The sequence below is a fragment of the Pseudophryne corroboree genome, chromosome 1 (assembly GCF_028390025.1).
Source record: "Pseudophryne corroboree isolate aPseCor3 chromosome 1, aPseCor3.hap2, whole genome shotgun sequence".
Lineage (NCBI taxonomy): Eukaryota > Metazoa > Chordata > Amphibia > Anura > Myobatrachidae > Pseudophryne > Pseudophryne corroboree.
The window spans coordinates 631,076,492-631,089,636 of NC_086444.1; the positions used below are offsets into that span (position 1 = coordinate 631,076,492).

General features: G+C 47.0%; 2 protein-coding genes across 4 annotated transcripts in view; one reads left to right on the top strand and one right to left on the bottom strand.

The window, feature by feature from the left end:
• SUGP2 (SURP and G-patch domain containing 2) overlaps nt 1-7,356 on the bottom strand; it is a 45,512-nt gene extending 38,156 nt beyond the window's left edge. For both annotated transcript variants that reach the window (XM_063914541.1, XM_063914540.1), the window contains exons 1-2: nt 7,248-7,356; nt 1,978-2,118 (exon numbers count right to left, since the gene is read on the bottom strand). In XM_063914541.1, the coding sequence (XP_063770611.1) occupies nt 1,978-2,098 (121 nt within the window). In that variant the 5' untranslated portion in view covers nt 2,099-2,118; nt 7,248-7,356. The remainder of the gene's footprint in view (nt 1-1,977; nt 2,119-7,247) is intronic.
• A 204-nt stretch (nt 7,357-7,560) lies between these two features.
• Nucleotides 7,561-13,145, top strand: part of ARMC6 (armadillo repeat containing 6) — a 106,049-nt gene continuing 100,464 nt past the window's right edge. The window contains exon 1 of one of the 2 annotated variants that reach the window (XM_063914542.1): nt 7,561-7,713. The gene's annotated coding sequence lies outside the window, so the exon portion shown is untranslated. Of the gene's footprint in view, nt 7,714-7,972; nt 8,144-13,145 lie in introns of those variants that run through there. The other variant, XM_063914543.1, reaches the window with a different exon arrangement.

Here is a 13,145-nt window from a genome sequence, read left to right on the forward strand (position 1 = left end):
TGTATGCTGCACAGCCCAGCAGCACTGTCACTCCCCCTCCTCCCCCTTGCAGCACTTTTGTAGCGTCAAAATCAAGTCTGTGTTTTATGTTTGAATCATTAATAAGATTAATAAGAACCTTTATTCCGATGGAACCCAAAAAAGGACAGGCAGGACCCCAATTTTTAAAAGTGAGGGGTCCCTGGGACCCACTTTTTTTGGGGCTTATTGCGATCACTGGTAGTGTCTTGTGTTAAGGGACGTTTTTGAGACCCCGACGGGCCCTGTGAATCGGTCCAATCCAAGGATTGACCCCCTGATGTTCCTTTTAATTCAGCCTTATCAAGCCTTTCATGTAAAGATGTCACACTTGCATTTAACCTATGCCACATGCTCATCCAATCCTGAGTCGGCACCAGCGACGGGGACACACCACTCATTTGCTCCACCTCCTCCTTGGAGAAGCCTTCCGCTTCAGACATGTCGACACACACTTACCGACACCTCACACACACAGGGGGTTACCTTTAAGGGGACAAAACCCCAACCAGGCCCTTAGGGGAGACAGAGAGAGAGAATGCCAGCACACAGCCAGCGCCCAAACACTGGAATATATGACCAGATAGCGCTTTATATATTTATAATGTTAATCTCCACTCACTGCGTCGCCAATGTGCCCCCCCCCCCCCCCCCCCTCTTTTTTCCAGCCTGTGAAGCTCAGCAGGGGAGAGAACAGGGAGCCAGCGTTTTCTCATGCAGCTTCTGTGGAGAAAATGGCGCTGGTTAGTGCAGAGGATCAAGCCCCGCCCACCCGACGGCGGGCTTCAATCCCCAATGTTATTGTAAGAAAATGGCGGGGGTCCGTGGATTTACTGTCCCACAGCCTAATCCAACATATTTATGCCCAAATTGAGGTTTATTGCTGCCCAGGACGCCTTCCCCTGCGCCCTACAATGCTTCGTGTGTGTGTGTGTGTGTGTGTGTGTGTGTGTGTGTGTGTGTGTGTGTGTGTGTGTGTGACTGGGAGCAATGGCGCGCAGCTTACCTCATGAAGATCTGATGTCCTCTGCCGCCTGAAGTCTTTTCCTCAATACTCACCCGGCTTCTATCTTCGGCATCTGTGAGGACGGCGGCGCAGCTCCGGGACGAACCCCAGGTGAGACCTGTGTTCAGACTCCCTCTGGAGCTAATGGTGTCCAGTAGCCTAGAAGCAGTGCCCAACCTTACAAGCCAGCTCTGCTTCTCTCTCCTCAGTCCCACGATGCAGGGAGCCTGTTGCCAACAGGACTCCCTGAAAATAAAAAACCTAACAAAATTCTTCAAAACAGCAAACTCTTGAGAGCTCACTGCTTTGTAACCTTTCTCCTCTGGGCACAGAATCTAACTGAGGTCTGGAGGAGGGGCATAGAGGGAGGAGCCAGTGCACACCCATAGTCAAAGTTCTTTTAGGTGCCCTATCTCCTGCGGAGCCAGTCTATAGCCCATGGTCCTTACGGAGTCCCCAGCATCCCCTAGGACAGGGATGGGGAACCTTTGGCCCTTCAGCTGTTGTTGAACTACACATACCAGCATGCCTTGCTGCAGTTTTGCTATTTGGCCATGCTAAAGCTGTTGCAGGGCATGCTGGGATGTGTAGTTCAACAACAGCTGGAGAGCCGAAGGTTCCCCATCCCTGCCCTAGGACGTAAGAGAAATTTTCAAAAAATGACCCGCCTCTGCAGGTGGCGGGGTTATAGGGAGATGGTCCGGGGCAACCTCGTCTAGTGTGTATGGACCTTTAGAACAGTGTTTATTTTAAAAACAAGCATCTTGGGGGAAAAAACAAACAGCAATTTTCTGAAACAATAGAAACTTATTTAATCAGCTATTGTCAATACTAAATGTAAGAGTGTCAATGGGATGTAAGATGCCAAGAAAAAGTATCAGCATTAAATTTGTGCAAATTTTAATGAGATGATAGTTTAGCAAACCATATGACATAGGGACAATATTACTCACCCTCCAAATGGAACTCGTCTACGGTATCAGAGATGGCTTGGTCCATGCTTACTCTATATCTCTTCATCTTTTCTTGAACTAAAGCATCAAAAGTATCCCGTGTAATCCTTTGGCTCGCCATGCCCTCAGCTAAGAAAAACCCTGAAAACATAGTATAGTGTTATATTATACAATATTGTCTAAGCAACTACCTGAGTGGCAACACTATATGGAATCCCAGTAACACATTTGATAAGTGTTTTTGGTTCTAAACTGGAGCTGCAATGTAATTTGAGTCAACTAGAAACAGACAAGATGACACTAGAAACTGCAGACACAATGGGGTCGATTCTATTCGGCAACTAATGAATAGCGCCGGGAATTAGCTCCCGACGCTATTCAATTCAGCAACTAGTTACGTCGGCGATGGCCCGTTCTCGCCGACAAAACAGGTTGAATTGTCGGGAGAACGGGCATTCTCCGACTTAACTCCCCGGCGCGAGGCTGATTCCCGACAGAATCAGCCTCGCGCCGGCCGCGAGGCAGCACTTTTGTCGGGTTTCTCTTCTCATCCCCCGGGGATGAGAGAAGAATTCCCGACAATTGCAGGTAATTAGTTGCTGAATTGAATAGCGTCGGGAGCTAATTCCCGGCGCTATTCATTAGTTGCCGAATAGAATCGACCCCAATGGGGGCGATTCGAATGTGATGTGCGCCATCAGAACAATTCAGCTGTTGCTCTGATCAAGAGCCCATTACTTTATACGTGCCCAAACAGACAGGGTTTAGACTTGAATAGCGGCTAATCACATCTAAAGGCCTGGTTAGGGCACACAAACTTGTCAGCAGAAAGAGTGAGGTTGTATTTATATGGGTAGGCTGCACAGATTCAGTGTTCAGTTCTAGCGGTGATATCTTTAGAAATTCACAAAAAGATAGTGCCAAGAACATCTAATGAAAAGGGTACATTGTTTATGTCACAAATCTCATCAAAAAGGATCTGAATATATGTTGCAGAAAAGGGAAATTTATACTCCTTTCAGACATAAGCCTAAACCCCAAGTTTTGGGCGTGAATGTGCATCGACCCCATTCCGGATTATGTCTGACTTGCAACCCTAAAAGAACATTATTGGCCAGGGACAGTAGCGCTTGGAGATGAGCTAATCTCCAAGTGCCCGCTGAATGTCAGAAGACGCGGGTCTGATATGAAGGGGGGCGACCTGGCAATAATCCAGGTTGTCACCCATGCATGAAAGGTGTAGCCCCAGCTTCAACCTGTGCTCTGTGTACCAGGTCAAAGATGGGATTTTATGTCTGTAAGTGGTATAACAGAAAACTAACTATATCAAGGGTTTACAGTGATCGTGCTTGGCAAAACAAATTGTGGGTCCCAGGGACCCCTCGCTTTGAAAAATTGTGGTCCTACTCCACCATTTCTGGGTCTCATAACATATTATAGGGGGTGAGGGCATACATAGTTGTGTCAGTGCTAGGGTCAGATGGCAGCTTGGGGTAGAGCTGAGGGTAGAGGCAGGAAGAAGTTGGGGTTAAGCAGGGGGCAGAGCGGACTAAAGCCCCGTACAGCCTAGAGCCGGCAATAGCGACGCGCGGGGACGCACATCGCTGTCGCCGGCAACCTACACACGGAGAGATCTGTACTTAAGTTCTAAGCAATCTAGTCAGACTGCTTAGAATTTAAGCACGGATCTCTCTGTGTGTACCCCCTCCTAAAGGATAGGTAGTGTTTTGAGGTAGAAAGAGGGTAAGTGCAGACAGCAGGTGAGGCTGTACAGAGGGCAAAGAGGGGGGTAGGGGCTGGCAGGGCTCTAGGTAGGAAGGGGGTAAGGGTAGACAATATGGGGGCATAACGGTGGGGTGCAAGGAGGTGTTTAGAGACTGGCCGTGCTAGGGGCAGCAACATCAGCCATAGGACTGACCCCTGTATGAGTGGCAGGAAGTCACCATCACTTGTTGTATACATAGGGGTCAATTCTATTCGGCAACTTAAGAATAGCGCCGGGAATTAGCTCCCGACGCTATTCAATTCAGCTACTAGTTGCCCGCAATTGTCGGGAATTCTTCTCTCATCCCCGGGGGATGAGAGAAGAAACGCGACAAAAGTGCTGCCTCGCGCCGGGTAGTTAAGTCGGAGAATGCCCATTCTCCCGACAAAACTACCTGTTAAGTCGGCGAGAACGGGACATCGCCGACTTAACTGGAGCTGAATTGAATAGCGTCGGGAGCTAATTCCCGGCGCTATTCTTAAGTTGCCGAATAGAATTGACCCCATAGTGTATACAGCCACAGCAGGAACATTAGCTACAGTAGGTTATCAGCCTGTCCTGCAATGTCTGACCAGCAGCAAATGTACAGTAGATAATATCACCTATACATTGGTGTGAATCAGAGCTCCTGTCTCTGACATTCTATAAGAGCAGCCAGAGAGAAACACATGACACTGGCTAGAATACATGATGGGATTTGTCACTCACAAATGTACCTCAGAGCTCTGTGCATCAGCCCACAACTCATCCCGGCACAGAGCTCAAGATAATTGGCTGCTAGCAGCATGTGGGACACTGACTGGGAATCACCAAATACACAGGGCAGGCTGCGGCACAACACATACAATATTCCTATTGGCTGAACTGCGCATCTTGTGGGACTGCTCGTTTTTGAAAATGGGGTCCTTCACTCCCTGTACCACGTAAATACTGGGTTTACCAATGAACAGAAGGATAGCATTCTGCAATGAAAGCAGTATTAGAACCAGAAAGTGTCAAGTTGATAGGAAATATGAAGAATTATTTCCCTGTAATAGTAGATAGATGAAATAACATTCAAGCAGAAAAAAAAAAAAAGAGGAGAATACAGTAGCAGTACAACTAGAGTGGATGCTGCTACTACAGGGCATGGAGAAGATCACACTCCCGAAGCCACCCTCTCTGCCCTAGTCATGCTATTTACAGAGAAAAGTGGCTGGTCTGGGAGGCTACAGCAGCACTGCTAGGCCCCTGGGTTACTACAATATGTACTATTTGGGATAGTAGTTAGGCAGTATGAAACCTTAGAATTAAAAAAGCTAGATACTAAACAGGGTCTAGGGTTTTTAGGAATAAAACAAAATTAAGTAGAATAGGTGTGCAGTGTAGTTCTTATTTGCAATTAAATTCTATGGGGCTGATTAAATTTTTGGGGGACGCCTAAAAATCCAGTCTAAACGGGACTTATTAGACGTCCAAACAACTGTTACAATTAAATTGTGTTTGGGCACCCATGCACATCGTGTCCAGACAGACAGACTCCCGTTCGAACGCCCAAAGCGCCCAGTTTACACACATTTTCTCGCACCACAGGTGGCTGAGAGAAGAAAAAAAATGTGTCCTCCACGGCCGCTGGGCGCCCTCTAATGGCTGCTGCGGAAAAAACATTTGAATCAGCCAATATGGGGGCAACTGAATAATACCCCTTTTACACCGCCAGCATATAACACGGGTTATTGTACGTGAGTGTGCATAACCCGTGTTGCTGGTTGGTGTAAAAGGGGAGAGTTGGAATAATCCGGGTCGGGTGACCCAGTATTCCAACTCAAGTAGTTTGCAAGCTTGAGCACGGCAAACTGTGCAGTGTAAACGGGAGCCGGGTTGCATCGACCAGACTTACCGTTCACAGTGATGTACAGGCAGCGCTTGGAGATAATGTGATCTCCAAGTGCCGCCCCATAACAGGCAACATCGCCAACCCGGCAATATGATGGGTGGTGACTGCAGTGGGAAAGGGGGCTCACGCGGGTAGCACCTGTGTCAGGCTCCCGACTGCGACCTGTGATTTTAGTGTAAAAGCAGTATTAGTGATGATGGGTGTGAATTGCTGTTGGAATGGAGCTACTTGACAATCAAAGGGGTCGATTCTATTCGGCAACTAATGAATAGCGCCGGGAATTAGCTCCCGACGCTATTCAATTCAGCAACTAATTACCTGCAATTGTCGGGAATTCTTCTCTCATCCCCGGGGGATGAGAAGAGAAACCCGACAAAAGTGCTGCCTCGCGCCAGGGAGTTAATTCGGAGAATGCCCGTTCTCCCGACAATTCAACCTGTTTTGTCGGCGAGAACGGGCCATCGCCGACGTAACTAGTTGCTGAATTGAATAGCGTCGGGAGCTAATTCCCGGCGCTATTCATTAGTTGCCGAATAGAATCGACCCCAATGACTTTACCTTGCACCCCAAAAACAGAACCCAAGAATATTGTCAACACCGGGATACACCACGGCAGCACATTATTACAGGGGGTATGTATCTATCGGAATGGAGATGTCCTTTGCAGAGTGCGAGTCAGGTGTGCTCCTGCACGCACATATCAAAGCAAAAATACTAGTTTCTTTCAGAACAAGAGTATAACAATCATTTATGGGGACGAGTTAGAATCAGGGTTGCCGTCTAATTTCAGAACATGGAAATTAAATACCAGTTATTTATATAGTGCAGCACTTTAAAGGGAATATTTGGCCTTCCACATCAGTCCCTGTCCCAGTGGGACCTACACGCTATGGGCCAGATTTATCAAGCCTTGTGGAGTGATAAATTGCACAGTGATAAAGCACCAATCAGCTCCTAACTGCCATGTTACAGGCTGTATCTGAAAAATGACTGTTAGGAGTTTATTGGTTGGTACTTTATCACTCTCCAATGCTTGATTAACCTGGGCCTATATTCCTTACCACATGTTCACCACACTTAATGCTGGGGTTAACTTTTTTGTTTGGAGCCAGTTAACCTACCAGTATATTTTTGGACTGTGGGAGGAAACTCACGCAAGCACGGAGAGAATATACAAACTCCACACAGTTAGAACCATGGTGGAAACTGAACCCATGACCTCAATGCTAACCATTACACCGTCCGTGCATAACTAAACTGCCTCAGAACACTATCCACGCGCACAAATAACCTGTGGTGTGCGAAGCAGCGCGAGCTGAACAAGTTTAATGGTGTTCTGAAGCAGCTTAGTTATGATAACCCATAGGGGTTCCATGTTCTGAACTTGAACAGACTTTTACGTATAATCTTTGGAACGGCATGAAACACTACATAAACAAATCAAACAAATATATAAGCCTGCCCTCCTGCAAATAAAGAAGTGACCTGGGAGCACAATAGGCTCCGGCGCCTGCAGAGGCCACACGCGGGAACTGCGTCCGCGGAGCCGAGCGTCACACACACAGCACAGGGCTGCCGGGGGATGAGGGGAGACGAGACCCATAGCTGATGGGTTCCACACAGAATTACCTGCACACCGCTCCAGTTACACAGCACCACCGTCCACACAGAGTCACCGACACACGCACTGCTCGCGCCTCAAAATGGCAAACGGAAACTGCAAACACGCAACACCCAGCACGTTGCGCGCCAATCTATTACGTCATGACGCATGACGCTGGTAACCCGGAAACACTATTAGTAAGGTCAAAAAGCTGTCTCCTCACAATAATAAAAAAAACACAAAAAAAAAACCTGCTTACACGCGTCACTAGACTGAAATTGTGTAAATATAAACTTCAGGTTTTTGTCGGATTGGTTTTTTTCAGACACGGAACACTGCTTTGCCCTCCTATGGTTAGCCGCGAGGCGCCGCTGTATAATTTCGTCATTTCCGCCCGTTGTTGCTATGTCAGCCGCAGTTGTCTTCTATCTGCTGCATAAGGAGAAGCCTCGTCTCTTCCATCGGAGTGCACGCTACATGCTTGTTTCTTCGGTAACCCCGGGCACAGTGCTGGGCGCATGCTATACCTGTAACAGATCGTGATCCCTATAGATAGGGAACCTGCTCCTGCTCTTGTGTTTTCTTATGAATTATTTAGATCAGGCATTTCCATCCCCGATCCTCATGGCACACTAACAGGCCAGGTTTTAGGGACATCCATGATTGAGCACAGGTGACTCAATTAGTATCTCAGTTATTTTGATTTAACCATCGGTGCTGAATCCTGGATATCCCTAAAACATGTAGTTAGTGAGCTTTGAGGACCAACGTTGGGAATGCCTGATTTAGATTACTGAATCGTGGTGTGGGCAGAGATGTGCTTCGTTGCCAGTAGCTTTCCCTCACTCCCCATAGAAGTGCTATCATGGCAAGAATTCAAATCAATGCAATGTGCCGCCTGGAATGTGTAGCACCATGTATGGTAATATGCATATGGGCTTTTATTAACACTGTAAGCATGAATATTTATGAATAAATATGCTCAAGACAGCTCAACCAGTAAAATCTGCCAGGAGATGCTAAATGCAAGTGGGCTAAAGGATCTGTGATGTCACAGGGCGGGATATATCAAGCATTGAATTTTGCCTGCGATACATCTTGCCACGCTTCGCGAACATAATGGTGTCTGTGAATGCCATATGCTTGAAGAAAATTCCAGTGTCCTGTGAGATCATAGGACTTCTGGATTTTTGACCCAGAGTCCTATCTGTGCATGCATGGGCTGACACGTGCACTGCAGCAGGAGGGAAGGGAGGGGGGGAAACTTTCAGCTCCCTCTCCAGGAGTTTCTGAGAAAGAATCCCATAGGCAATGCCATCTATAGATGTCTTGGCGGGCACAAGCTCCTGAAAGTTTAACATTCCAGATCATGAAGCGTATGGCGATTGTGCAAAACTTCTGAATAGAGCAGTTTTCAGAGCTCTGACTGCATTTCCCTGCTTAGTACATACCTCCTATATTATGTGATGGATGTAAAATGCTTGCTGTTCTGGTAGATTTTTTTGGAAAATGATGTTGGCACCCTTCAAAGACCTGAGTTTAGTTATTTTATAGTGCCAAGAAGACATTTTATTAAGTGTATGGAATAATGTAATTATTGTAATTCACTACCCAGTGGAATGTTTAGTTCTCTGTCTATGTCATTTATATCCCTGGTTAAGGGGGCAGTGCTGTCAGTTAAAGTTGCTGAAAACCAGAGAAACTCGTTTGTGTGTAAAGCATGTTCTAGACATATACAGTAATTAACAATTCATTTAAAAACATTTATGTGATGTGCTCTTCCGGAACTGCATAAAATGTCCTGATGGTATTGCAAGTTTTCCTTAGCACCCCATAGAATTGTGAGGGAATGCTTGGTATGTCTGCACTGCTGTATTTAGCTGATAATTGCGCAGCCTAGCATAACTTCACGCTAAATTAAAACTCCCCACATAGGTATTTTTCTTACATTTACAGAGGAGAAAGCGGTCCATGGAATATTTTCCTGCAGGCGTTTGCTCTTTTTCTCTCATATATTGAACCTTGTGTTCCACGTGTAATTCCTGCTATTGTTTTCTATTTGCCAGTAATTCATACTACACTACATGACAGAATTCTAGATGCTTGTTGTCACATCTTAATGATGTTTGTAATAAGTTGAGGATGTACTAGGGACTAATTGATAGATGATACTGAGCACTTTATAGACGTATTTGTACGGGATACAAGCATTTTGAGAAACTGTACTCTAAATTTTCTAGAAAAATACTGCCATGTGGTAAAAAAAACCATACACCATCTAATAAGTTGGCAATAGCACTTCACAATGTGCTTGTAGAGGGCATACCTGCCTGCTAGTTATTCCCAGTATAATGGTCTGCTTCTGCGCTTACCACTTTTTTTTTACAATTGTATTAATATTGAATGGATTGGCTGAAATGAAACACATTTTTAACATTAGTAAATTATTTGAGCCTTGTTCCTTGTTCCTTTTTTATTTCCTTTCAGTTTGTATCCTGTGATTGAGTAGATTGAACTGATAGTTGCTTCATCCCCTGCAATATAAAGTGTTTTGTGTCCTACTGGGAGGAAGGTGATATAAAGACCATTATGCATGGGAAAAAGCCTACATGAAGTTATTGTATTTTGTGAATGAACACACATAAAACTATAAAACAAGATTTCTCTGGCTGGGTCCACAGGATTATCCACAGGATAACATTGGGATATTGTCGAGCGACAGCGAAAATGGCACCAACACGGTCACGAGCTTTCTGGCCTCCCAGGATGCATTGGGGCCTCCACTATATAGTCCCGCCCACTGACTCAGTCAGATCAGTTTTTTGCTTGGTGCGGCAGGAGCCGCATGGTCACAGGGCTGCTGTGAAAGCAGCCTCAAGTTTCATTACTTTAAATTTTTATAGACTTACTGTTTTGGTTTTTGAGCGACTTCTCTTAACAGCGTCTTAAACGCATATTAGAAAGAGTCGCTCCAACAACTCCCCACCGGGTCGCAACAACGCTTACCTTCGGGTATCAGTGCTGTCTCGACGGGCGTCTGTGTCGTATGTTCTAGCAGGTCCAGCAGACGTTACCAGGCTGTGGCCGGAGCATGAGGAGACGGTGAGTCTATGGGCTTCCTCTTACTAGAGGGGTCAGGACACAGCTACACTGATTTGGTGGAGACTGCAAACAGTGTGTTGATGCGCCGAACATCTCGAGTGTGACAGCGCTAAGCTCTGGGGATCATAGGCGCCAGGACTAGGTGAGGCCGCGATCCTGGGAGTTTAAGTCAACAGGGGGTTTCAGACGCTCTCCTGGCCGTCCCTCCTCCGAGTTCATGGCCAGTTCCCGCGTGTCTCTCGTTTCATGAACTGAATGACCTCACTTCCGGCTCAGACGCTACCACGAGGGTACTCGGTCGCAGCTTAGACGCTGCGGTTGTGTACACTGGATATAAACCCGCCCAGACCGAGTCGCAGGCCTTTAGTGTCTGCATGCACGTGGAGTCGCTCAGCATCCGTGTCCGTTGGTGAGCGTCCGTGTCCGTTATCAGTTACCAAGAGCGGCAGTGTACACCAGTAGCGTCTGAATCCACTCAGCGTCTTACGAGCGTCTTTGCTTGGATATGGAAGTGTGGTGAGTCTCCCTGTATCCCGCTCCCTGGAGGCAGGGTATACAGTACTAAAAATTCCTTCTACTTCTTAGTGTGCACTGTTAATTTTTAGTACCTATTGCATATGAGACCTGTATATTACTGTGTTTTCTGCATGTTATGTTGAAAAAGAACCAGTTAAACAGAAGTACAATTTCTCTGACGTCCTAGTGGATGCTGGGACTTCCGTAAGGACCATGGGGAATAGCGGCTCCGCAGGAGACTGGGCACAAAAGTAAAAGCTTTAGACTAGCTGGTGTGCACTGGCTCCTCCCCCTATGACCCTCCTCCAAGCCCCAGTTAGATTTTTGTGCCCGAACGAGAAGGGTGCATTGCTAGGTGGCTCTCCTGAGCTACTTAGAAGTAAAAGTTTAAATAGGTTTTTTATTTTCAGTGAGTACTGCTGGCAACAGGCTCACTGCATCGTGGGAAGAAGCGAACTCACCTGCGTGCAGAGTGGATTGGGCTTCTTGGCTACTGGACATTAGCTCCAGAGGGACGATCACAGGTTCAGCCTGGATGGGTCCCGGAGCCGCGCCGCCGGCCCCCTTACAGAGCCAGAAGAGCGAAGAGGTCCGGAGAAAGCGGCGGCAGAAGACGTTCCTGTCTTCAAATAAGGTAGCGCACAGCACTGCAGCTGTGCGCCATTGCTCTCAGCACACTTCACACTCCGGTCACTGAGGGTGCAGGGCGCTGGGGGGGAGCGCCCTGAGACGCAATAAAACACTATAAAAACCTTATATGGCTAAAGAAATGCATCACATATAGCTCCTAGGCTATATGGATGCATTTAACCCCTGCCAGTTTTCCTGAAAAAAGCGGGAGAAAAGGCCGCCGAGAAGGGGGCGGAGCCTATCTCCTCAGCACACAAGCGCCATTTTCCCTCACAGCTCCGCTGGAAGGACGGCTCCCTGACTCTCCCCTGCAGTCCTGCTACAAGAATCAGGGTAAAACAAGAGAGGGGGGGCACTATTGGCAGCTAATATATAATACAGCAGCTATAACAGGGAGTAACACTTATATAAGGTTATCCCTGCATATATATAGCGCTCTGGTGTGTGCTGGCAAACTCTCCCTCTGTCTCCCCAAAGGGCTAGTGGGGTCCTGTCCTCTATCAGAGCATTCCCTGTGTGTGTGCTGGGTGTCGGTACGATTGTGTCGACATGTATGAGGAGGAAAATGATGTGGAAGCAGAGCAATTGCCTGTGTTAGTGATGTCACCCCCTAGGGAGTCGACACCTGACTGGATGGTCGTATTTAAAGAATTACGTGACAATGTCAGCACTTTGCAAAAAACTGTTGACGACATGAGACAGCCGGCAAATCAGTTAGTGCCTGTTCAGGCGTCTCAGACACCATCAGGGGCGCTAAAACGCCCGTTACCTCAGATGGTCGACACAGACCCAGACACGGATACTGAATCCAGTGTCGACGGTGAGGAGACAAACGTAATGTCCAGTAGGGCCACACGTTACATGATCACGGCAATGAAGGAGGCATTGAACATTTCTGACACTACAAGTACCACAAAAAAGGGTATTATGTGGGGTGTGAAAAAACTACCAGTAGTTTTTCCTGAATCAGAGGAATTAAATGAGGTGTGTGATAAAGCGTGGGTTTCCCCCGATAAAAAACTGCTGATTTCTAACAAATTATTGGCACTATACCCTTTCCCGCCAGAGGTTAGGGCACGTTGGGAAACACCCCCTAGGGTAGATAAGGCGCTCACACGCTTATCAAAACAAGTGGCGTTACCGTCTCCTGATACGGCCGCCCTCAAGGAACCAGCTGATAGAAGGCTGGAAAATATCCTAAAAGGTATATACACACATACTGGTGTTATACTGCGACCAGCAATCGCCTCAGCCTGGATGTGCAGCGCTGGAGTGGCTTGGTCGGATTCCCTGACTGAAAATATTGATACCCTGGATAGGGACAGTATTTTATTAACTATAGAGCATTTAAAGGATGCATTACTATATATGCGTGATGCACAGAGGGATATTTGCACCCTGGCATCAAGAGTGAATGCGATGTCCATTTCTGCCAGAAGGGCGTTATGGACGCGACAGTGGTCAGGTGATGCAGATTCCAAACGACATATGGAAGTATTGCCGTATAAAGGGGAGGAGTTATTTGGGGTCGGTCTATCAGACCTGGTGGCCACGGCAACGGCTGGAAAGTCCACCTTTTTACCCCAGGTCACCTCTCAGCAGAAAAAGACACCGTCTTTTCAAACTCAGTCCTTTCGTTCCTATAAGAACAAGCGAGCAAAAGGCCACTCATTTCT